This window comes from Dermochelys coriacea, chromosome 9, assembly GCF_009764565.3.
Source record: "Dermochelys coriacea isolate rDerCor1 chromosome 9, rDerCor1.pri.v4, whole genome shotgun sequence".
In the NCBI taxonomy this organism is placed as follows: Eukaryota; Metazoa; Chordata; order Testudines; family Dermochelyidae; genus Dermochelys; species Dermochelys coriacea.
This window is the reverse complement of record NC_050076.1, coordinates 16,360,817-16,383,271: the sequence shown is the minus strand read 5'-3', so window position 1 is coordinate 16,383,271 and position 22,455 is coordinate 16,360,817. Positions and strand designations below refer to the sequence as shown.

The 22,455-nt window shown below is 42.5% G+C and overlaps 1 protein-coding gene across 31 annotated transcripts in view; it reads right to left on the bottom strand.

The window, feature by feature from the left end:
* TNIK (TRAF2 and NCK interacting kinase) overlaps nt 1–22,455 on the bottom strand; it is a 308,457-nt gene that overhangs the window by 115,557 nt on the left and 170,445 nt on the right. For all 31 annotated transcript variants that reach the window (XM_043491760.1, XM_043491773.1, XM_043491762.1 and 28 more), the window contains exons 3-4: nt 21,668–21,724; nt 14,901–15,026 (exon numbers count right to left, since the gene is read on the bottom strand). In XM_043491760.1, coding sequence (XP_043347695.1) covers nt 14,901–15,026; nt 21,668–21,724 — 183 coding nt within the window. The remainder of the gene's footprint in view (nt 1–14,900; nt 15,027–21,667; nt 21,725–22,455) is intronic.

Genomic DNA, 22,455 nt, shown 5'->3' with positions numbered 1-22,455 from the left:
CACAACCCAGAAAACAAAATAATTGATTACTAATTGCTCCCCATAAAATGGAATAATGTAACTCTTGGCAAGAAAGGAGTTCTTCCCTTTCTCTTTTCTCTCGTAACTGATTGATACTGTACATGGGAATTGTAATATCTGCACATGTAACTGGTGAAATAAGCACTTAGGATACTATAGTCATGAGGACTATAGAAAATATTTAGATAGGTCGTTAGCTAAATATAACAAATTAGATATACACATACAGGACATAAAACATAAGGGTTTCATTACATTGCATGCTGCTGTCACGGAGGCTGAGGGTAGTTGATGTGTGTGTGAGAGAGAGACTCCTTATACCCCCATTCAGACCCCCAACTCCTAACACTACCGTGCCATCATCTCACACTCATGTCCCAGAACATCCCCCTCAACCACACTCCCACCCCCGCACATTCATCCAGTGCCCGCCCAAATAAATCCATCTGCAAGTCCCTACCATGACTCCAAACCCACAATTTTGCATCTGGCTAAAGGATGGGTGAGTTATGGCAAGGAACTGAGGGTGAATTTTGAGTCCCAGGCAGGAAAAAACGGTTGGGAATCACTATACATTTGTCTTCTCCCTCAGGACTGACAGATGATGCACATTGTACCTATATGTTTATATTGCTCATAACTAGAAAGCAATGGAAAATGAAGGGACCTTTACACTATATATTGCAATCACAAAATATTAAAAAGAAGGACCAAACATAATTACAAGTATCCACTTTATCCATTAATTTGAATGATCATCTCTATAGTCCTGCCAGTTCACTCAGTCCTACACTTCTGTCCTTGATTTCCATTTGTAGCAATAAGTACATCAAGTAGCCACTTGCCTCATATAGCCCCTGAATAATTGTGAAGTCTCCTAAAAATAAAAAAAGCTGAGAGTCCCAGGAGAGTTTAATTCTCAACTCAGCTTTTCAAAAATACTAAAAGACATACACCCCCATAACATGAGTAAGAGAATATCTACCACCCGCAGATATTATTACAGTACTGGCAATACCAGCAGTACATGGGTCCAGTTGGGCAAGGGTCCAACAGGGCTTAACAATGAACATTTGTTGCTAACTGTGAGGCATTTTGAATAAGCTGTGCCATTGATTCTTTAAGAGAAGGGGCAGTAGCCAGTGAACAACGTTGTTAATGTATCTCAGCCTGCAGTAGAAGGATAATGGACCTCTGACTCAAAGAACAGCATCTCTTGTGAAGGCTTTGTACTGAAGGGATAAAGAACTAAGCAATTGCTACAAATAGAGATGGACAAAATATGTGAAGTAAAATTGTTCTTCCACAACATTTTGAATTGCCTGTTTGTGTTTTAAATTCACAAGATACTGCAAAAATATAGCTTTGCTATGAGAAATTATTCAGTGAAGTTGGCCACAGGCTGTATTGAGCTTTATCTTCACCTCCTCCACTGACTAGCCATAACAGTGTTTTGCACAGGTACAGCAATTTACAGACATTATGTATCACATTATGTGTCATAATGCCAATACCTTCATTTTATACATACAAGAACAGAGGTTTGGAATGGTTAAGTGATTTGCTCTGGGTCACCATACAAGTTGGTGGCAAAAAGCTGGTAATTATGTCCAGGAATCATGGTCCCTGTCCTGTTTTCTAACTAACTGCCCACTACAAAGGGAAGGATAGTCTTGTGACTAAAGTAATGTGCTGGGAATCAGGAGATCTGGGTTCCACCCACAGCTCTTCAATAGGCTTCCTGAGTCTGAGCTTCTCCATCTATAAAATAGTGATAAACCTGATAGTATGTGACAGGATTGGTTATCAGGATTCATTCCCTCATATTTGTACAGTGCTCGGAGAACTTCAAATGTACTTGCATCGTGTGCCTTCTAATCTGTATAATATTACCTGTAGATGCAAGACTAATAGAGTGGTTAGCCTAATAACTGCTTGTATCATTATCAAGCTTGTTAAATGCTGGAGATATTGAGGGGTGGGGGAAGATACTAAACCCGAAATGCTGACTAAATTTTTATTACTCTTAACTAAAATTATAAGCAGGATGGAATGGAGGTAAGATCACATCCTGAAATTTAATTTCCATGGCTGATCATTAAGGATTTTTAATGTAGTTCATTTAGTATTTATTTTCCGTTTTATGTTCGACTAGAGCAACAATCTTTACAAGCAAGACCTGTAAAAGCACAACAGCTGTTACTCCATTGTGGCCTGCATTTTCTGAACGTATTGCTTCAAGAATCCTCACAGCTTGTGAATGAATCATTTTTCTCTTCATATAGAAGTGGCCTCCAAAAACATTTCCCAGGCCCCCTGAGGCCCCATCGCCACTGTGCATTACATTCGGCTAGCTCTGAATTGAGGTCCAGAGCTCAGAAATAACTAACACTTGTGCGTGAAGCCATTATCCAGCAGACTGATCTGGACCCCTCCCATGGGAACTTCAATACTCAAGAGAGGGCCCCTCCAGAACTATTTGTCTGCAGCAACTCCCTACCCTTCCTGTGATTTTCCTGTCCCTAACACCAAGTTCTTTCTTGCCACACCCTTGCCCTCAAGAGCAACTGGTTGAATCCCAACTGTTCAATCAATCCACACATTTTTAACCCTGGATTCTGAAGTGGAATCTCTTTGGTAGTCAGTTCACACCAGGAAGTTAGGGCATAGGAGCTCTGAATAGAAACATGACAATGACCTGCCCTTGGGCATTGGTGGGTTTTGGCCTAAGTTACCTTCATGGTCACATGGGTCCCAGCTCTTTGCCGGACACTACACTACACACCAAAGGCAGAATTTTCCAAAGTGCTCAGTGTTGTACCAACTTTGCTCCCACTGGCGACAATGATAGAATGCCCATCGACTTCCATAGCAGCAGAGCTAGGCCAACACTGAGTGGTATTGAAAGCCCCCTCCCCAATTTACTAGCCAATGCTCAGTCCCAGACTTGAATTCGATTAGCTAGCACTCACAGAAAGGAAAGCATAGACAAAGCTTGTGACAAAATTGCATGATATGCCACATCTATTGTTAACTGAAGACATGTTTAATCCACCACATGGTTGTCTGCCCTCACGGCGCCCACTGTGGATAAGTTTACTAAGTGAGGGATTTATGGTAGAGGACATGTGGCAAGATTCTGGTCCACAGAGAAAGTGACAAATCATTATCTTGTCTCGGACCCCATTCAACGTCAACCCAGGTTTCATTTACCACAAAAAAATGGAGCCTTCTCAACCGGTTTCATACTGGACATGGAATTTGTGTTCCCCGCTACTATTCCTCACACGTTCTTATCAACTGCTGGAAATGGCCCACATTGATTATCACTTATTATTTAAGCTCAGCACCAATGTGGACATAAGAACAAATGGGTATAAACTGGCCACCAGGAAGTTTAGACTTGAAATCAGACGAAGGTTTTTAACCATCAGAGGAGTGAAGTTTTGGAATAACCTTCCAAGGGAAGCAGTGGGGGCAAAAGATCTATCTGGTTTTAAGATTCTACTCGATAAGTTTATGGAGGAGATGGTATGATGGGATAATGGGATTTTGGTAAGTAACTGATCTTTAAATATTCAGGGTAAATAGGCCAAATCCCCTGAGATGGGATATTAGATGGATGGGATCTGAGTTACTATAGAAAATTCTTTCCTGGGTATCTGGCTGGTGAATCTTGCCCATGTGCTCAGGGTTTGGCTGATTGCCATGTTTGGGGTCGGGAGGGAGTTTTCCTCCAGGGCAGATTGGAGAGGCCCTGGAGGTTTTTTTGCCTTCCTCTGTAGCATGGGGCATGGTTGACTGGAGGGAGGCTTCTCTGCTCCTTGAAGTTTTGAACCATGATTTGAGGACTTCAATAGCTCAGACATGGGTGAGGTTTTTCATAGGAGTGGTGGGTGACATTCTGTAGCCTGCGCTGTGCAGGAGGTTGGACTAGATGATCAGAGTGGTCCCTTCTGACCTTAGTATCTATGAATCTATGAATCTATGAATCACTACAAAAGGTTTTTTATTTTCTCTCCTGCTGGTAATAGCTCACCTTACCTGATCACTCTTGTTACATTGTGCATGGTAACACCCATTGTTTCATATTCTCTGTGTATATAAAATCCCCCTACTGTATTTTCGACTGTATGCATGTGATGAAGTGAGCTTTAGCTCACAAGAGCTTATGCTCAAATACATTTGTTAGTCTCTAAGGTGCCAAAAGTACTCCTTTTCTTTTTGTAGAATTTCTTTGGCATTTTAGACACAGTCCACTATGTCAATGTGGGCAGCCACAAACCATGATACACATTGTTGAGGACTGCAAAATGACTTATCTTTCTGGAGGCCTTCGTGCCTTCAACACAGTTGATAAGAAAGTTGTGGCTTGGCTTGCCCGGATGGCATATGCCATATAAATAAATAAATAAATAGTCCCAGGCTCCCTGGCAATGATCCCCTCTGACTTTAATGCCTGCAGTCCACCTCAGAGAGTAAATCTCCTAACTGCCCTGTCCAACAAGGACCAAGCTGCATTGATATTAGTTCCACTTCCTGGTTTCCTCTCTATGCAGATAGGCTGCAGAAGGCCTCACAAAACACAATTGGTAGCAATTATGTGTGTGAGGTCCGAAGGCAAGGTGTGTTACTACAGCCTGAGTTGTCCAGGTGCGTGCTGTGGGTAGAGAGTGTTGACGGAACTGACCAAAAGGTGGGGAGCAAGGTGGATAAAGCCCTGTGCTTACTTACTTCTTTGCATATGGGGGTACAAAACCTATACTCAGCTTCAGGGCTGGCTCTACCCTTTTTGCCGCCTCAAGCAGCGAAGCAAAAAAAAAAAAGCGGCCACCAAAGAAGAAAAAATGAAGAAGCTGCCGCCGCAGTGCTGCTGAGGAAGGAGCGCCGCCCCAAGAACAGCTGAAGTGCTGCCCCTTTTGATTTGCCACCCCCGGCACCAGCTTCCTTAGCTGGTGCCTAGAGCCGGCCCTTCTCAGCTCTGCTTGGATACAGAATGGGACTGAGAGCAGGTCAGTGTGTCAGGACAGCCAATACAAACCTTTTAGGGACCATTACACTTTCAGAGCTCCTTTATAAAGGCTCACTTCTTCATTGTCGTAAACTTCATTACTCTTTACACGACAACCACAGTTATTAACACCTGGAGCCAATAGCAGGGCATTGAAAATTCAATCACCTTCACCTGGTAATTCAGCAGAAAAGCTGCTGCTTGTTTCTGAAAATGAGAAAACAATTGATTTTGTATTAAGCATCGATTAAAACATTCAGTAGAAAGGAATGTTCCCATTCAGCATGCTGAACTGAATAGATAAAAGTGGATTTTAATTGACTCTACTAGCAGCCCAGATAGAACAGGTTACAAAGTAAAGAGCGCTACCTACAGTTCTCAGACTCTGCTCCTTTTAAAGCTTAGGCACCACAACCACAATGACATGTCTGTCTGGTTGCGTTAACCGGCGGGGTACAGAAATGCAGGCCACTGACACACCAGTCTCCTTCCTTTGAAGGCAGTGGCCTACAATATAAACACGCTTGCAGACTTTCATAAATAAAAAATTTGCCTGGCTACATTCTGTTAGCATCTTCTAACAGCACGAGGCCAGACAAGTAATTCATGTCACTTAGGAAGCCTGAAAATAGGTATCATCAGGACTAAGCAGGACTTCAGAGAGTGGAAGAGAAATGAGTGGACACAGTCACAGGATTGAGAGTTACAATACATACATAGCTCCTGCAGAAATAGCTTTGAACAAAACTGGAAATTAAATAGATTAGCTTACTTTGCCACAAAGCAGCAGACAGACTTGCTTATGACACACTGTCTATCCTCTCAGCCAGACTCCATTAACCAGTCCTGTTCAATGCCAATCTCCTTATAACTGCCTCTTTCCAAACACTCCCTTTGTATTTTGCTCTCAAATCATGTGGATTATCACTGAAAGTGGGCCTTGAAGGAACTGACCAGAATTATAGGTCAGTTTAAATCTTTTCCTGCTAAGCTCAAACTTCTAAATATTTAATTTGAGTTGGTTAAGGTTTCAGCTGTGCAGAGACATTCTCTAATGAGTCCACTCAACAGAATGATAGAGTCCAGCATGGATACAAAATCTGTATCCGCAACCGATCTACGATCCGCAAACATGGTTTGCAGAACGAGACCAGTTCTGCTCTTAGGTACACATATGTGCAACCCCCACCCCCCCCAGAAGAGTTGATGAGTTTGCATGCATGTAAATGACAGCAGGATTTGGATCATCACTATGGGCCAAATTCTACTCTCAGGAACACCAGTGTAAATCTAAACTGCAGTGGGAGTTCCCCTGGATTTACACCAATAGTGCCAAGAGTAAAACTGGCCCTTATAGATTTTTAAATGCTGAAAAATATAAGAAAAAATTAAATGGCTCCAGGTCTCATTGTTACATTTTAAAATCTTTCCTTTTCTATTTTTTGCAGGATTCCCCTGACGCATGCACCTCTGTACCTGGAGCATCTGCTCACCGACAGCCTGGCTGCAGTTGGAGTTATCCTGATTTAGGATCATTCTTGGGAGAACCACCCCTCAGCTGATCTGTCTGTAAGTGACATTATATCTTAGGAAAGGCTGACTGAATGCACTCCCTCCCAGCTGTAGCAGAGGGCTGCATGGCAGGGCATAAAAGCAGGGACTCTGAGGTACTTGCCAAGGGTAGGCATTCTGAAGGCTGCATGTTTTTATTTCCCCCTCTTCCATCCCCCCATTATAAATTAACCTGCCCACTCATTTTTAGGGTTGCCATGGAAGCAATCCATCTCCAGCCAGAAAGGCAAGTACCTCTCCCCACTGGGGAATGGCTACATTACCACTGCTCTGCCCTCAGCTGTCACCAGCCTGAAGCTTACTCTGCATGAATGTAAATCCAATTCTAGAAGCAGCAGCAAAATCCTATACAATTGTACATGCATGGCGGATCTTTTTGGTTAATCACTTCAGTACACTGCAGATGACAAGGACAGATGACAATCATCCAGCAAAGCAACACCCATATTAACACACAGCATACAGCCACAGGGTAACATATTGAAGTTAAGAAGAAACCCTACAGTTTCTGATAACATTTCCAGAAACAGCTCTGGAACATCAATGTGCTCAGGAAGGACTTCTTTGTGTTGATCACTTTTCCAATCAAGTTTCTTTATGACCCCCTGCATAATTCTATCCCTCTCTAAAAATCCCCTCCCCATGCCCAGCACTCTGACATTGATGCCAACCTCAACATCTTAGTGGTCTGCCTCTCTCAAATGACCCCATGTTTTCTTGAACAGTGATGCACAATACATGGAATGCTCTCTTTCAGCTGGTATGAAAGGCCACTACCCTCTATTCGTTTAATCTTTCTTGATGCCTACCATGACACCTACAAGCAATTTGTTCACTGTCCTCTACTCTATTTACTTTATTTATCTGATGAGTGAACTACTCATTTATGTGGGGATAGGAAGTCCAGTGATCAGAGGCAGGTCATAAGGAGACTGGAATTAAGGCTGGGAATTGATGTTTGGTGTCAAATAGGTGATAGGATGGAGGAATGATATGGGGGCGGAGTTGAATTCAATGGATTTAACTTTATAAAAAGTTCACCAGAAAACTTTCTGCCTACCATCACATTGATCACTTTGCTTGTGGCTCCAATGCTCATCCTCTGTCTTCTTAGACTGTGTAGGGAATGTGTCTCTCTGTGTGGGGCTCCCCTGTTCACAAGGTGTGTGCATGCTGCCCCTCCCTGCCCAGTGCTGTGCTAAATGGTAGGTCACTGTGGAGGAGGAGGTGTTGCAATAATGGGGCCTACAGTTTTCCCCTAATTGTGAGCTCAGGTATGAACCGTGTCTGAAAGTTCAAAAAAAGTCATAGCCTATAACAACAAATATTGATGGGAAAAGGTGCAATAAAGAGACAGATTGAATTAGTCCAAACAAAAAGGCCTACTGCCATAAATCAAGGGCCTTGTTAAGATCATGCCTGATAAACAAAACAGTGTGGGGCTGGAAATCAATGAACCAAAATTGCGGTGGGGGAAATTAGATCTAATTGATGGACAAAATAATGAGAGGAAGGGTCATTCTACCTATCACTCCCTTTTGGGCTCCTTAAAAGAAGAGAAAAAAAAATTGATGGAGGAGAAAAGCTGACTACTGTGACACTGACTGACTGAAAAATGAGAGAAGGGGAAGAAGTGAGCTTCACCATCATGGCTGCCATAACCATCATCTCCTGGGACCCCTAATCCTGAGAAATGTCCTGTTCAGACCAGGCCTGAAAAAGGGACCCCGAAGACATTTCCACCTCCACCATCTCCAGCTAAATCCTGAACAACACCGAGGATGTGAGACTTGGTCTCCCCGCTCCCACAATTGTCCTTTTCCTTTCCTGCCTTATTTCTTCTCTTTCCTATTTCTCTCCCTTTCCCCTCTGTCTCTGAAGAGTCTGGCTTAGCCAGCCAAGACTGCATATTTTGCAACACGCTGAAAGCCTGTGACCAGAAATAAGCAGCCAGAAGCAATGCCCTAAACAGCCAGACGCTGGCACATGTTTGCCAGGTCTCAAAGTAGCTGATAAGATCATGTATTGTGCCTGTGGTGGGTTGCTGTTGTTTTTTTTAAAGCAGTGAGGCTGCAAGTTAAATTCAACACCAGAAACAGAAGCTGCATTTTTTAAATCTTTGCGGTTCTTTTCTTTCTCCTTTTGCATGTGTGCCTATCTTGTTTTGTCTTCTAGGAACTGGGATTGGACTTTAACAGCAGCATCTACACTGACAGCTTTAGCCCATCTCAACTAACTTCTCTTTTTCCCAAAAGGGAAGTTATTACCATCTTTATTACCGTCTAGGACAGAGGTGGGCAAACTACGGCCCGCGGGACCCATCCTACCTGGCCCTGAGCTCCCAGCTGGGAGACTAGCCCTTGGCCCCTCTCCCGCAGCCACGCTGCTGCGCAAGGAGCGCTCTGGCCCTCCACTTCTGCTGGGCAGCGTGGCTTGTGCCCGCCCACCTCCCAGGCTTTCCAATAAGCCTGTCCTGCCTCTCTGAGCGGCATGGTAAGGGGGCGGGGGGCAAGGAGTCCTGGGAGGCAGTCAGAGGACAGGGGGTGGGTGCCTGGGGTGGAGGTTCTGGGGTGGGGCGGTCAGGGGACGGGGACCGGGGGGGTTGGATAGGGCATGGGAGTCCTGGGGAAGGGGGGCCTGTCAGGGGACAGGGGAGTTGGATAGGGGGCGGGGCAGTCAGGGGACGGGGGAGTTGGATAGGGGGCGGGAGTCCCGGGAGGGGGCAGTCAGGGGGCAAGGAGCAGTGGGGGTTGGATGGGTTGGGGATTCTGAGGGGGAAAGTCAGGGGGCAGGAAGTGGGAGAGGGGGGATGGAGGGGGCAGGCTGTTTGGGGAGGCATAGCCTTCCCTACCTGACCCTTCATACCGTTTCGCAACCCCGATATGATCCTCAAGCCAAAAAGTTTGCCCATCCCTGATCTAGGAGATGGTCAGACAGGGGGGTTTTCCTTCTAAAGAATCCCCACAGCTAAAGGGTAAAGGAAAAAAGGGATGTTGTTTAAATGAAAGCCTTAGTAACTTACCCTACAAATGGTTTAACTGTTTTCCTTCTTTTCTATATATCTTTAATAAAGGGTTAACGGATGTTTAATGGTGTTTGCCAGGGCACAAAGCATGTCTGTATATCATTCTGTATATCAACCCCTGAACCTCATTTAACACTGTTTAATGTTGGACAATTTCAGGGTGATGTTAATACCTTTAACTCTTTCGGCCCATATATTCCATTAAATTAATGCAACAGGGGCCATTGTCTCACCCCCTCCCATCCCCGCTGAACCCGGGGATGTGTAAGGGAGCAGTCCATGCACTACCCTGAGCAGACTGATCGTACACAATTACCAGGGCATACAAGCAGGAGGGAAGCTTTCTTGTGCCTTCTTCTTTGTGAACCCACAAGGACCAGGCACAGTCTGGCCCTAATAAAGGAAGGCATTAGCTGACAAAATGCACCAACACACAAAGACAGCTGGGGAAATCAGAGCTGCATTTTTATGTTTCGATGGTTTGCTTTAGCGCTATTACCCAAAAAACATTCCTCAGTATTGAGTGACCTTATGACCTAGTCAACCTGTTAGCTGAGCTCTGCTACTTTATGCCCATTGCTATAGCGGATCTACCTGGATAAGAAAAAATAATAGTAATACTGGGGGAAAGATTCTCTAAGATTTGCAGTGAATTTTGTTTCAGATAGTCTCCTCTAGCTACATGCATAGGACTTCCATGGACAGAAGATCAGCATGAGCAGAGAGAAAATCGAAGACATCCATCATGCACAACTGAAAGCAACATTTTGACCAAAATATGGTTAAATCACTTTCAGTGTCTTTTACACTTAGAGCCACACAGTTAAAGGCTTGAAGGAACCATCAGATCACCCAGTCTGACCTCCTGTATATCACAGACCACCAACATCACCTAGCAGTTGCACATTAAACCCAGCAACCAAAATCAGACCAAAGTATTACAGCCCACAAGAGACTAAACACAGACCAAGAATAGGAGAGACCTAGGTGCACCAATGCTAGAGGTGCCTACAATACACCCAGATAACCCTGGCCAGTGACTGCACTCCATGCTGCAGAAGAAGATGAAAAAAAACCAAGGTCACTGCCATCTCCAGTGTCAAATATTTTACCTTGCTCTTCCATTTCCTAGTATACAAGTGTTTTTTATTTCCCTTTTACAAATATTCCAATTTTTGATACTGCATCAGTAGTGTCAGGAAACACAGCAGAATATGCTGTGTGCAGCTTTCTAATTGCAGGAAAATTAGTAGGTGTAGTAGCTCATTATTTCTTTGCTGGTTGCTGTTATTGAATGGAGAACAGTAGAACTGAAAGACCTCTTCACCACTATGGTATCGCTCAGGAATGACAATATGTTGTCAGACACTTGTCTTGTTTCCGAGAGATCTTAATCTCTATTGAAAAAGCTCCCTTTTTCGATTTCCATATCAGCCCTCTCAGTGCCGATAAAGAGAATTACTTGGGCATTATCAGAAACAGTTTTATTTCAATAAAGAGCTGGTGAAAAATAAACAAGCCTTTATTTCCGGAGCAACCACTGATGAAATTGGAACGCATGAGAATTCTATCAGATACCTCAAACAACAGTGATTTAATGTGGAGACAAAAAGCATTGCCCTTCTCCCACTGTCAAAGGAGTTTCCCTCGAATACCTCTTATTCAGCTCCAGTACATGACATAGACTTTCTAAAACTCTATCCACTTAACCACTTTTAAATGTAAAGAGGATGGAAATTAGCATGGCTTTCATCAATAGCCTGCAAGCTTTAAATGGTTGTGATTAATCCCTTCTTCAAGTAGAGGTCCAGAATCTGGCCCAGCTCCTGAGGGGTTGATTCATAGATTTTTTTTTTTAAAGGCCAGAAGGGACCGTTACATCATCTCGGCTGACCTCCTGTACAACACAGGTCATGGACGTGCACTCAGTTATTGAGCCCAAAGGGATGCAAATGGAGGGGTGGGTATAAGAAGCTTTCTCCCTTGCACACTTGTGGAGGGGGGTCACCAGAATCCTCTGGGGCAGTGGTTCTCAAACTGTGGGTTGGGACTGCTAAAATGGGGTCCCAGGGCTGGCATTAGACTTGCTTGGCCCAGGGCTGAAGCCAAAGCTCAAGCCGCTCCAACCTGAGGCTGAAGGTGGGGCTTGGGCTCTGGCTCAGGCTTCAGTCCTCCTTCCTGGGGTCGTGTAATAATTTTTGTTGTCAGAAGGGGACTGCAGTGCAATGAAGTTTGAGAACCGCTGCTCTGGGGGAATCACAATTCCTGCTTGTGCCTCCTTTGGTTCCAGTTATCTGAAGGAAGTGGAGCTCATTTATTTGCCTGGTGGGGAGGGTTTGACAAAGGAGGTTATTCTATTTATGGGAGATTCTTTTCTGGCATTATTTATCTTTCGCAAGTTTGGGTTGCTGTGGAGGCCCTTGGATAGGAACTTTAGAAATAAAACTGTCTGACCAGAAAAGAGTTAATCATCACACAGAAACAGCAACAAGGTAAAAACAAATTCCAACATGTACAACTGTAACAACATGCTCATGCATTGTCAACAGAGTGGGAGCCCAGAACCTCCATTAGCATTAGCATTGAAGCATAGACTGCTACCACTTGAGCTATAGGGCTAACTACAAAGCCAGCAGCAAGAGAAAGCTATTATCCCAGAGACAAAATGAACTGCTGGTGCAATGTGCTGATCAAAGGGAAGATCAGGGGGAGCCTACCCAAGGTCTCCCTTCCTAACCTGTCAGGGTGGTTAAGCACTGGAATAAATTGCCTAGGGAGGATGTGGAATCTCCACCATTGGAGATTTTTAAGAGCAGCTTAGACAATCACCTGTCAGGGATGGTTCAGATAATACTTCTTCCTGTCACGAGTGCAGAGGACTGGACTAGAAGACCTCTTGAGGTCCCTTCCAGTCCTACAATTCTATCTTGAGAGTTTAGGAGAGCTCCTGTGCCATGTGGTGCCCCAGAGGATGGGATGAGACACTAGGGCCATTGAGCATGGTCAGGAGAAAGTAAGCCTGGCATGGCACAGCTGAGCTCTCCCCACCTAAGCCAGCTGCTATAGCTGTTCTGGCAGCTCCCAGGTGTTCTCTGTACAGCATCTGATGCTGTGGTGGCAGCCTGAGCCTGATTTTTTAGAAGGCTTGTGTTTAGTTTTTTTGGCAAACTACCAACATTTCCCCAAGGAACACAAGCAACACAAAGGAAATGGTCATTTTAACAGCTTATAAGACGCTAAACCTGAATGGAATTTCATAGGACAAAGAAAAGGCACTTCTCTAGCCCAAGGGATTTCTTCTTGTTGAACTGTATAGACATGCCACAAACAAAGGATGTGCAAGAGGTTCTAAAAATAAATATATTAATAAATAAAAGAATAATAAATTGTAAGAACATTTTATAATGAATAGCCTGAGCCAACCTAAATACAGGGATCACTGGCAGCAGTCCTTCAGTTCGGCTGTATTTTTTGTCATGGCTGCCACGGAAGTCATATATTCCTTGATTTTATTTTATTTTATTCCCATCACTTGTTGACATTTTGGCACATGCATATGACGATAAACAGCTGAACCAATTTATCTGGGAACCGTAGAAAACTGCCAGATAAAAGCCTGGGTTGGATGAAATGCTAAGTAAACCAATGCTCTGCAACAACTCTATGGGGTTCAAATGAGTATACCACCAACCACTCTGCACTGATCTGCAGTGGAATTGTGGATGCTCTGCACCCCATACAAGTCATGCCTGAGAGCACATCAAGTTGAGCACCGAAAAACTGGAGAATCCCAAATTAGGGAACACTTCAAAAATTGGGTCTGAATACCTCCCTCCCCACAACGTAATGGGAAAACCCTTGAGTGCAGGGCAGAGCTTACAAGAAGGTTGGCTCCAGTATGGCAACTATTATTTGTGTATCTCACCGTGGTTATCACAGCACAAATCACAATTCTAGTTACTTGCATACAAGGGTTATTTAGACTACAAAACAATACCTACATTGCTGTATTTAAACTAATTTCCCATTATTTTTAGGTTTCAGAATAGCAGCCGTGTTAGTCTGTATCCGCAAAAAGAAAAGGAGGACTTGTGGTAGCTTAGAGATTAACACATTTATTTGAGCGTAAGCTTTCGTGAGCTACAGCTCACTTCATTGGATTCATGCAGTGGAAAATACAGTGGGGAGATTTTATATACACAGAGAACATGAAACAATAGGTGTTACCATACACACTGTAAGGAGAGTGATCAGTTAAGGTGACCTATTACCAGCAGGAGAGAAAAAAAACCTTTTGTAGTGATAATCAAGGTGGGCCATTTCCAGCAGTTGACAAGAATGTGTGAGGAACAGTGTGTGGGGGTGGGGAAATAAACATGGGGAAATAGTTTCACTCTTTTCAACATGACGACCACGTGACTTCCCCTAAAAAGTGCCACGATAAAAAGAGAAGATATAATTACAGGGACAGATGACAATCTTTGTTAAACAGGTGTTACTCAATGGAGTACAGATTTACATCAGTGTAACCAATCAAAATCTGGCACATTATCTTGAATTAATTTTTAGTGTCCCTAGTAGTAAGAGACAAAGAACTCGATGAAATCCTGAATTGCAACACCCTTGCTGATATTCCAGCCTTGGGTCTCTCCTGAACAGATACTGCCAGGTGTGTGGTGGACATATGTCAACTAGGATCCAGACTGAGACCATGGTCATTTCTCTTGTGCTAGAAGACCTAGATTTGATCCTCATTCTCCAAAGTTTGGGGAATTGAATAAGTAACCAAGATACCCATTGGAATCTTATGTCTCTGCATTCAAGTGAAAACAAGCAGGATAGGTAGGGAGAGCGGAGAATTTGGGACTGTGATCCTGCGAAGTGCTGAGCATTTACAACTCCAACTGAAGCCAGTGGAACTGCAGCCTGTCCGGGCTCAGAACTCACAGGGATTCAACTATTTAGCTTTAGTATTCTACAGGAAAATTCTTTGGCCAAACTTCCTTTTCTCCAACGCATCACTCAATTCCACCTACGTGTTTATTTTTGATCGGCTCCTGTATCAAAGGTATAATCCTGTCTCTGTGGCAAAACAGGGGTGTGTTCTCTCACATCACAGCCTGCAAGCGGGTGCAAGCAATATGAAGATATAGCATTTTAAAAAAAACACAGCTCCTAGGGTGGAGGTTAGACTGCAACTGGAGCAAACTCAGTAGATCAAACCCCAATGCTTATAAAAGGAAGAAGAGGACATTTAAAAGCACTGCCTACCCAGAGCTGATCATCCATTCCGGGTGGGTTCTTTTTAATAAAAGCACCATAATATGTGGCTATATTTCGGTGATGAGAATATTTCTTTAGCATGTTAATTTCCTGTTTGATCTCCTCCTCTTCATCCTGTGGTAAGAAAAAATAAAACTCAGTGACACCAAAGAACACATTTCACTGATTTTCATTGGCATGATTTCTCTTCATCTTTGTTGCAGTTAGTTAATTTAAGCAGGCCACATCTCTGCCCCCTCCCCACCCTCCACCTGCACTAATTTTGCTTACGCCCTTTACTTAGGCCTGTGCTTCACAATGTGGCACATATTCAATCCTAGTATAAATAGGTGTAATTCCAATTTAAGGCAATGGGACCCATGGCTGAGCCTTGGAAGGTTAAGTGTTATGACTACAGACTTTGAAAAAGGTAATTTTTAGGTGAATTTAGTGCGTGTGATAAGTACTTGTTAAGAGGCCTGAAGACTGAAGTTTTCTCTTTCTCCTTGGTAAACAACTTTGAGGGTAAAAAAGGAGTTCAGTCTCCAAGCACATTCAGAACTTGGCCTCTCTTCTAAGACCAGTTACCGGCTCTGATGAGGCGAACTGATCAGCTCATTTTATACAGGCTAAAGAACAGTCATCACATGGTAAGAACTTTAAATCACAGTGACATAGTCTGGAGTCAGACAGCCATCGGACATTAAAGGTTCCAGAGTCTATTGCCAGATTGTTGAGCCTCTTGGCCAACAGGATAGATTATACATCTTTACTGGCAGCTCAGTTGCTATTTACTTATTCATTTTACATTGTTTAGTCTTTCAGAATTCTCTGAAGATAACCATTTGGGCTCGAGGGTGTACCATACATGAGTTGCTCGGCAGCTCCATCACCTTCACTATAGTACTTTTCTATTCCTGCGGCCAGTGGCCCATTTGTATGATTCCAGAAAGCAAACCTTGGTACAGAAGTCACCCCATGGTCTTTAACCCCATCACAGTAGCCAAAAAGTACGTTTACAAAAAATTAGAATTTATTCATGTTAAGGAAAGGTTATGTAAGCTGAGCTGGGAAGTTCAAAGGCCGAGCTGCAAAACTCTGAGGTCACTTTGCTATGCTTAAGTATCGTAGGGCATGTCAGATTTGAGATTTAAATGTATGATTATCAAAAGCATGTACACTCAGTGACTGAGTTAGATAGGCACTAGGAAAATCTAGCCCATCCAGACAATTTCAGGATATTCTCATGAGGACAAATTCAGTCCTGGTGGAACTCCTTTGACCACCATGGAGTTGGGCTCACTTACATGCGGGCTCAATTTGGCCTGCAAAACATCAAGAGTTGAACTAGTCTTTTGTAGAAGAATTATGAGGATACACATTTTTGGGTTCTATTTCTTTTGCTTGTTTGCTTTGTTTACACTGGACTTGATCTGAGGAACCCTAATTTTATTTTATGTTGATTCTAGGGTTCTAGTATGTTGAAATCTGAAGTGTCTGTAGAGCAGGAAAGAGCAGTTAACACCTGGTTGATTAGCTTTATTCTAAAGAGCCCTGAATAAATGTTACCTCCTTCCCCCTCTATTACCACCCCATCTGTTTTGTTCTGACTTCAGTTTTGTAAACTAGCAAATAAAGGGACACCCTGGTGATCAGCTAATCTACAAACATGAGCTCTTTCTAAACAAGTGTATTTTCTGACCAGATGTCTCCCAACACATGGCGAGAAGCACTGATTTCTTTCTTTACTACAGAGAGTGACTAAATTATCATAGTCTTTAAGAAGAAATTCAGAGAAGAGCTGCAAAAATGATTAAGGGACTGGAGAAACTGATATGAGCAAAGATTTAAATGAGCTAATTAGGTATAGGTTGGGTAAACAACAACCTACTTTATTGTCTGCAAGAATCTGAAGAGTGTAAACACCAAAGAGGGTTAGGAATTGGCATAAAGGGTGAGGGACACGTCTGATGGGAGAGAGCTCTACAGTAGGCATAATAAAACCACCTCCACGAGTGGCAGAAGCTATGTCAGTGGGAGAAGCTCTCCCACCGACACAGTGCTATGCACACTGGCACTTATGTCAGTGTAACTTGTATTACTTAGTGGGGTGATCTATTCACACCCCTGAACAACATCATAGAATCATAGAATATCAGGGTTGGAAGGGACCTCAGGAGATCATCTAGTCCAACCCCCTGCTCAAAGCAGGACCAATCCCCAATTTTTGCCACAGATTTCTAAATGGATTAGATTTCTCCCTCCAGGGTTGAACTCACAACCCTGGGTTTAGCAGGCCAATGCTCAAACTACTGAGCTATCCCTCCCCCAAGTTATACATCAGTTATACCAACATAATATGTAGTGCCGACATAGCCTTAGACTTATTACAGGGTGACCTAAAAGCCAGCTCTTCTCCTGTGTTCTACTGTACTGCTAGAAACTTTTGCTTGGTTTTATTTGTCCAGCATAACAGTGGAATCTTCTGGCAACTTAACAGGTGCACAGACTGTTACCCGGGGTTTTTAGAACCCCCAACAGAGCAACTTAACTATTTTACTCCAGCCATTGTAAGGAATAAATTAACAGGAACATAGCACTTCTGTTTGATAAGATTTATAGAAGTAAGTGTGCTTTATTTAGAATTGCAATTTATTAGATTTAAGCACACACAAACATAAGCAATAGGTTTAGAACATCAGGTTTGCAGTGACCAGTTTCTTACCCACCAGGGAGAAAGGGTGTCAGGAAAAACGGTTTTTAAGATGGCTTTAGAGGACTGCTTTAAAGGACATTTCATTAGCTATTTTTTTATAACTAACGTTTACAAAACACATAGGTTACAATGACCCCTATTGTATTATTACTTTTTTAACTTTCAATATGAAAGGCATTTAGACTTAAGGTTTTTTAACCACCAAGGATTTTGGTTTTCATTGTTTATTTGTTTGTTTTTTTCTCCCATTCTGATTAGCAGAAACTGTAGCGGGTTTTAACCTTGCTTTTAAAAGCCTGTTTTTAAATTAACCCTTAACTGTGTGGTGTTTGCAAAAAAAAAAAAAAAAAGTACTTGTGGCACCTTAGAGACTAATAAATGTATTTGAGCATAAGCTTTCATGAGCTACAGCTCACTTCATCGGATGCATTCAGTGGAAAATACAGTGAGGAGATTTATATACATAAAGAACATGAAACAATGGGTGTTACCATACACACTGTAACCAGAGTGATCATTTAAGGTGAGCTATTACCAGCAGGAGAGCGGGGGGTGGGGGGAGAAGGAACCTTTTGAAGTGATAATCAAGGTGGGCCAGCCATTTCCAGCAGTTGACAAGAACGTCTGAGGAACAGTGGGGGGTTGGGGGGGTGTTTTATTACTTTAGGGTGGCTGAATGCACATAATATGTTTGCAATTAACTTGATCACACTCTGCGGTATACACACCCCTAAAATCCAGGGCAACAAGACCAACAAAGGACGATCTAGGCCATTGTTTTTCCTCACAAGGAAATTAGATTCCAATATCAAATACCCATTGGCTCCAGCCCACCTCTGCTTCTAAGCATCCCATCCCAACTAGAAAGATACCTGGCTGCAGTTTACACAATGCTGTATGATACTTTAGGAGTTCAGAATGCTCTCAGCCTGGGGAGGGTGGCTGCTGGGAACAGCAGCTGAGAGGAATTAGATCCTTTTTATGAGGACATCATATTATCTTAAATGTATGACCATCCTAGTTGTCACTTTTGTGCTGGACACAAAACCTCAAAGATCAGAGTAGTACAGGCAAAAAAAGGGTTAGGCATGCCCAAACCCTAAAAGCAGACATGAGCCAAAACATTCAGACATGGTTGCCTAAGGTTGGGTAAAAAGAAAAGGAGTACTTGTGGGTAGTGAACTAAAAGCATCCTGGTTTCGAGAGGCTCACTGGCAGTGCTCACTGAAGTCAGTGGGACTTGTAGGCACCCTGGACCTCCTGAAAAATCATAGCACTTTTATTTAGTTGCTCTATTATTAGGGTCTTTTCATTGCAAAGAAGAGGCTCGACACTTGTAGAGGAAGCTGAAAGCAAGGAGGAGCCAGCGGTGTACGACCTGCCAACTTGCTGCACATTACCAGCAAGTGCTTCAGAGACCTTGAGTAATCCACAGACCACAGGTTTGGAAGCACTTCGCTAATGAAAGTGGAGAGAAAAAGGCTAGGACATTTGGAGCCCAGGTTTTATTTTGGGTCCCTCTTCAGGATAAAATTATTTTAAATAAAGAATTAGGCCGAAACACAAAGATCAAATGCTGAAGATCAATGTGGTGTGTCAGAGACTTTCAGTGACAGAGATAAACAAGTGTGAATTCTGAGGAAATCCCAAGGGGCGGGACATCAGATAAACCCTTGATGGGGTATATTTCTTTAAAAAAAAAAAAAAAAGGAATTACTATGCCAAGATCTGATGCTACTGTAGCTGCTCAATTCTAAAGTAAAAGCCTCATAACCACAGACAATAACAGCAGTCTTGTTTCCATGCTTTTATCTCCATCAGTTTTATTACAATAATCTCTGTGAAGTAGGTCACATTGTATGTGCAAGGGCCAGCTCCTTAAAAATTAATCTTAGTCCATAATTCAGAGATCGTAACTATACACACTGATCAAATGCAGTAATTTGGAGGCAGCTTTCTGCAACCTTCTGTACTGTACAATTAGGGGGAATGTAGTTAAGGACAACTAAGCACAGTGACCAGGAGCCTTAGGGATTCTATGAAACAGGTTCACTTTCAACACTGAATCAGTTCTGGGAGTGATGGAATAGCTGTTACCTGGTTTATCACACAGGATTTTCCATTGTGAAGTGCAGATGATTTCTTTTGCATCAGCATTTTTCTTTCTACAGCTGATACTTGCAATCTCTTGTCATTTGCATATTTCTCCTACTTGCTCTCTCAGGGCTGGGGTTGTTTGAGGGTTACTGTTTGCTATTGTAGGAGTGGCAGGAGAAGCAAAACAGAGGCCAGGCTGTGGTAAGTTTTCTGCTTTTTTGCAGATTTGTTTTTCAGAATTGCTTTTTGTACATTTTAAAAACCCCTTTATTTTTAAGTAGGGGTAAGTGCAACACAAGAGCTAAATCATTAAATAGCTGAACAGAGTATCCAATCAATGCCAAATATTTGGGTTGGGACCTTTAAAGTTTTAGGTTTTCACACCCATCAATATGAGAAAAGCAGGAAGCGGAGCACTTGCCATTTTGGCCTTCCTAAAACAGAGTCAAAAGGAAAAGTGACAATTGCTGCTCATTTTTGTTGGCTATGCTCTGCCCACATTACAACTGAAATTGTAATAAAGTGGATTCAGATTTGAATCCCTCAGATCCAAACCCACCCTCAGGTGGTGATTCAGATCATAAGCCAGAAGGCTCCTGTTTTCAGATGTGTCCCAAAGGGGCAGGAATCTTGCAAGATCAGTGTGTGAATTTTTGCTACTTTCTTCCAAAATCTGTAGCAAGCAGCTGATGAAATGTTGGGGTCGCTGAATGACACTCTGACCCAAATTTAGCCCTAGTTTGACCTCAAAAGGGAAATTTAGAGTTCAGGCTAAAATCTAATCCAGACCCAAACTAACCTCATGGGCTCATCATTTACCCATTTTTGACACAAAGTGGCCTGACTATCTTTGTTGAATCTCATCTGCCCATTTCCTGTACAATCAGATTTCTGGAGATTCTGAGGTGAACTATACTAGGGGTTATTTGTTTGCACCTCCTTCCCACCTCACTTACATTTATTTACTCTTTGTTTCCATACATCTTTTTTCTCTCTAAGGTAAAGCTAAACATGCTTGTGAGGCCTATTGACTACTTTTATCTCTATGTATCTACGTAGTTTTGTACATGTTGTATTCCTGAAAACTAATTTTAAAATGTTAATTAAAAAAAAATACAGGTGGGAGGATCTGGATCAAGTCCTATATTCTGAAATTTGTAATTTCATTTAAAAACCAAAACCTTGATCCCAAATCTGGTGTTGTTTATCCAGGCAGGAACTTTGCAAGGCATGATTCCTTCTTGAATAAGGCTCTTTCTTACTAAGTAACATTTTCAAATGCATCTGTTTAGGCTTCCAAGAAGTACAAGAATTATACTGCTTTTTCTTCTGTGGCCTTTTGGGAAATGGTTAGACAGTTCTTTCCCATTAATCTGATTATTCATTTAATATCTTGAAAAAATTCATTTTCTCAATCTCATGTAAATTCCATGTTTATGTGACTATTGCAATACATTTTTTTCTATAACTATGAAACCGTGTTAATTAGATACATATAGGGTACATCTTCATTGCAGCCAGGAGTATGAGTGGTAGCAATGTAGACATATACATAATGTAGTTGGTTAGATGCACTGCAGGACTGGGGATCTTAATTTGGAAACTAGTCAATGGCTTATGCATATGAGTACTTTATGTGCATGAATGGTATCATGGACTGCAATGGAACTACTCATATGAATAAAGTTCTTACGAACATCAGTATTTGTAGGACTGGGGCCTTAGATTATGTTTACCATTAGCACTAAACAGCTGTATAACAAAGCTTGTATTCAGGACTTGGCCCTGAAGTCCACATGAATTTTGCCATGGACTTCAGTGGGAGCAGGATTGGGCCCTAATACCCTTGCTTCTCCCAAACACAATCATTTCAGGAGTCATCACACTGTTTCACATGTGACTTCCCTCCGACTTCTGTTAAGTAATTTATGGATATAGAAATAGCCAGATTAGGATACATTACCCCGGTGACGTCCATAACCTTAATTGCAGCAAGCTGTCCTGTTTTAACATGACGACCCTATGAAAGAAGAAAAGAAATTGTTTAATTTTTATTGCGTTATATTACATACTGGCACCAAGAAAATGATTACAATAGGCCGGAATTCTGTAAAAGTTTACTCACCGGAGTAGTCCCACTGACATCAAAAAGGCTACTCGTGTGAGTAAGGATTTTCAGGACTAGGCCTGGGATGAGTAACCTCATGTACAACACAAGTCTGACATGAATTTGTCACTGTATCATTGTTTCAACAACATTATTAAACAATCTTATGGCTTTGGCAGCATTCCCAGCATCACTGATTTTTCTTGAGTACCCTTTGAGCATCCATTGTGTGAAACTTTCATTCCACCCACCATGTGTTTGATCAGTGAGTGAAGGATTCTTAGCGCTTGTTACATTTTCCCCACAAACAAGAGCTCTGCTAGCATCTCTCAGTCTACTACACTCCCCTTCACATTCCTGTATTGGGTCTCTCCCTTGAGCAAAGACAATCACCTTGCTGCAAACTATCCATTATGGATAAAAGCCCACTAGAATACAGAGTGACACTAATGTCAATTCATTTCTGTCCCGAGCCAGGGTTTGAAACCAACCCTCAGGGTAGCATGGTAACACAATGAAGCAGGTACCCTCTGACCATTCCCTTTTTATATAAATCAGAAACACTGAGAACTGTTTAGTCAGGGCCTGATCCTGAGGAAGTGCTGGACATGTGGAACTCAAGCCCCAAAAGAGAACATGATGTC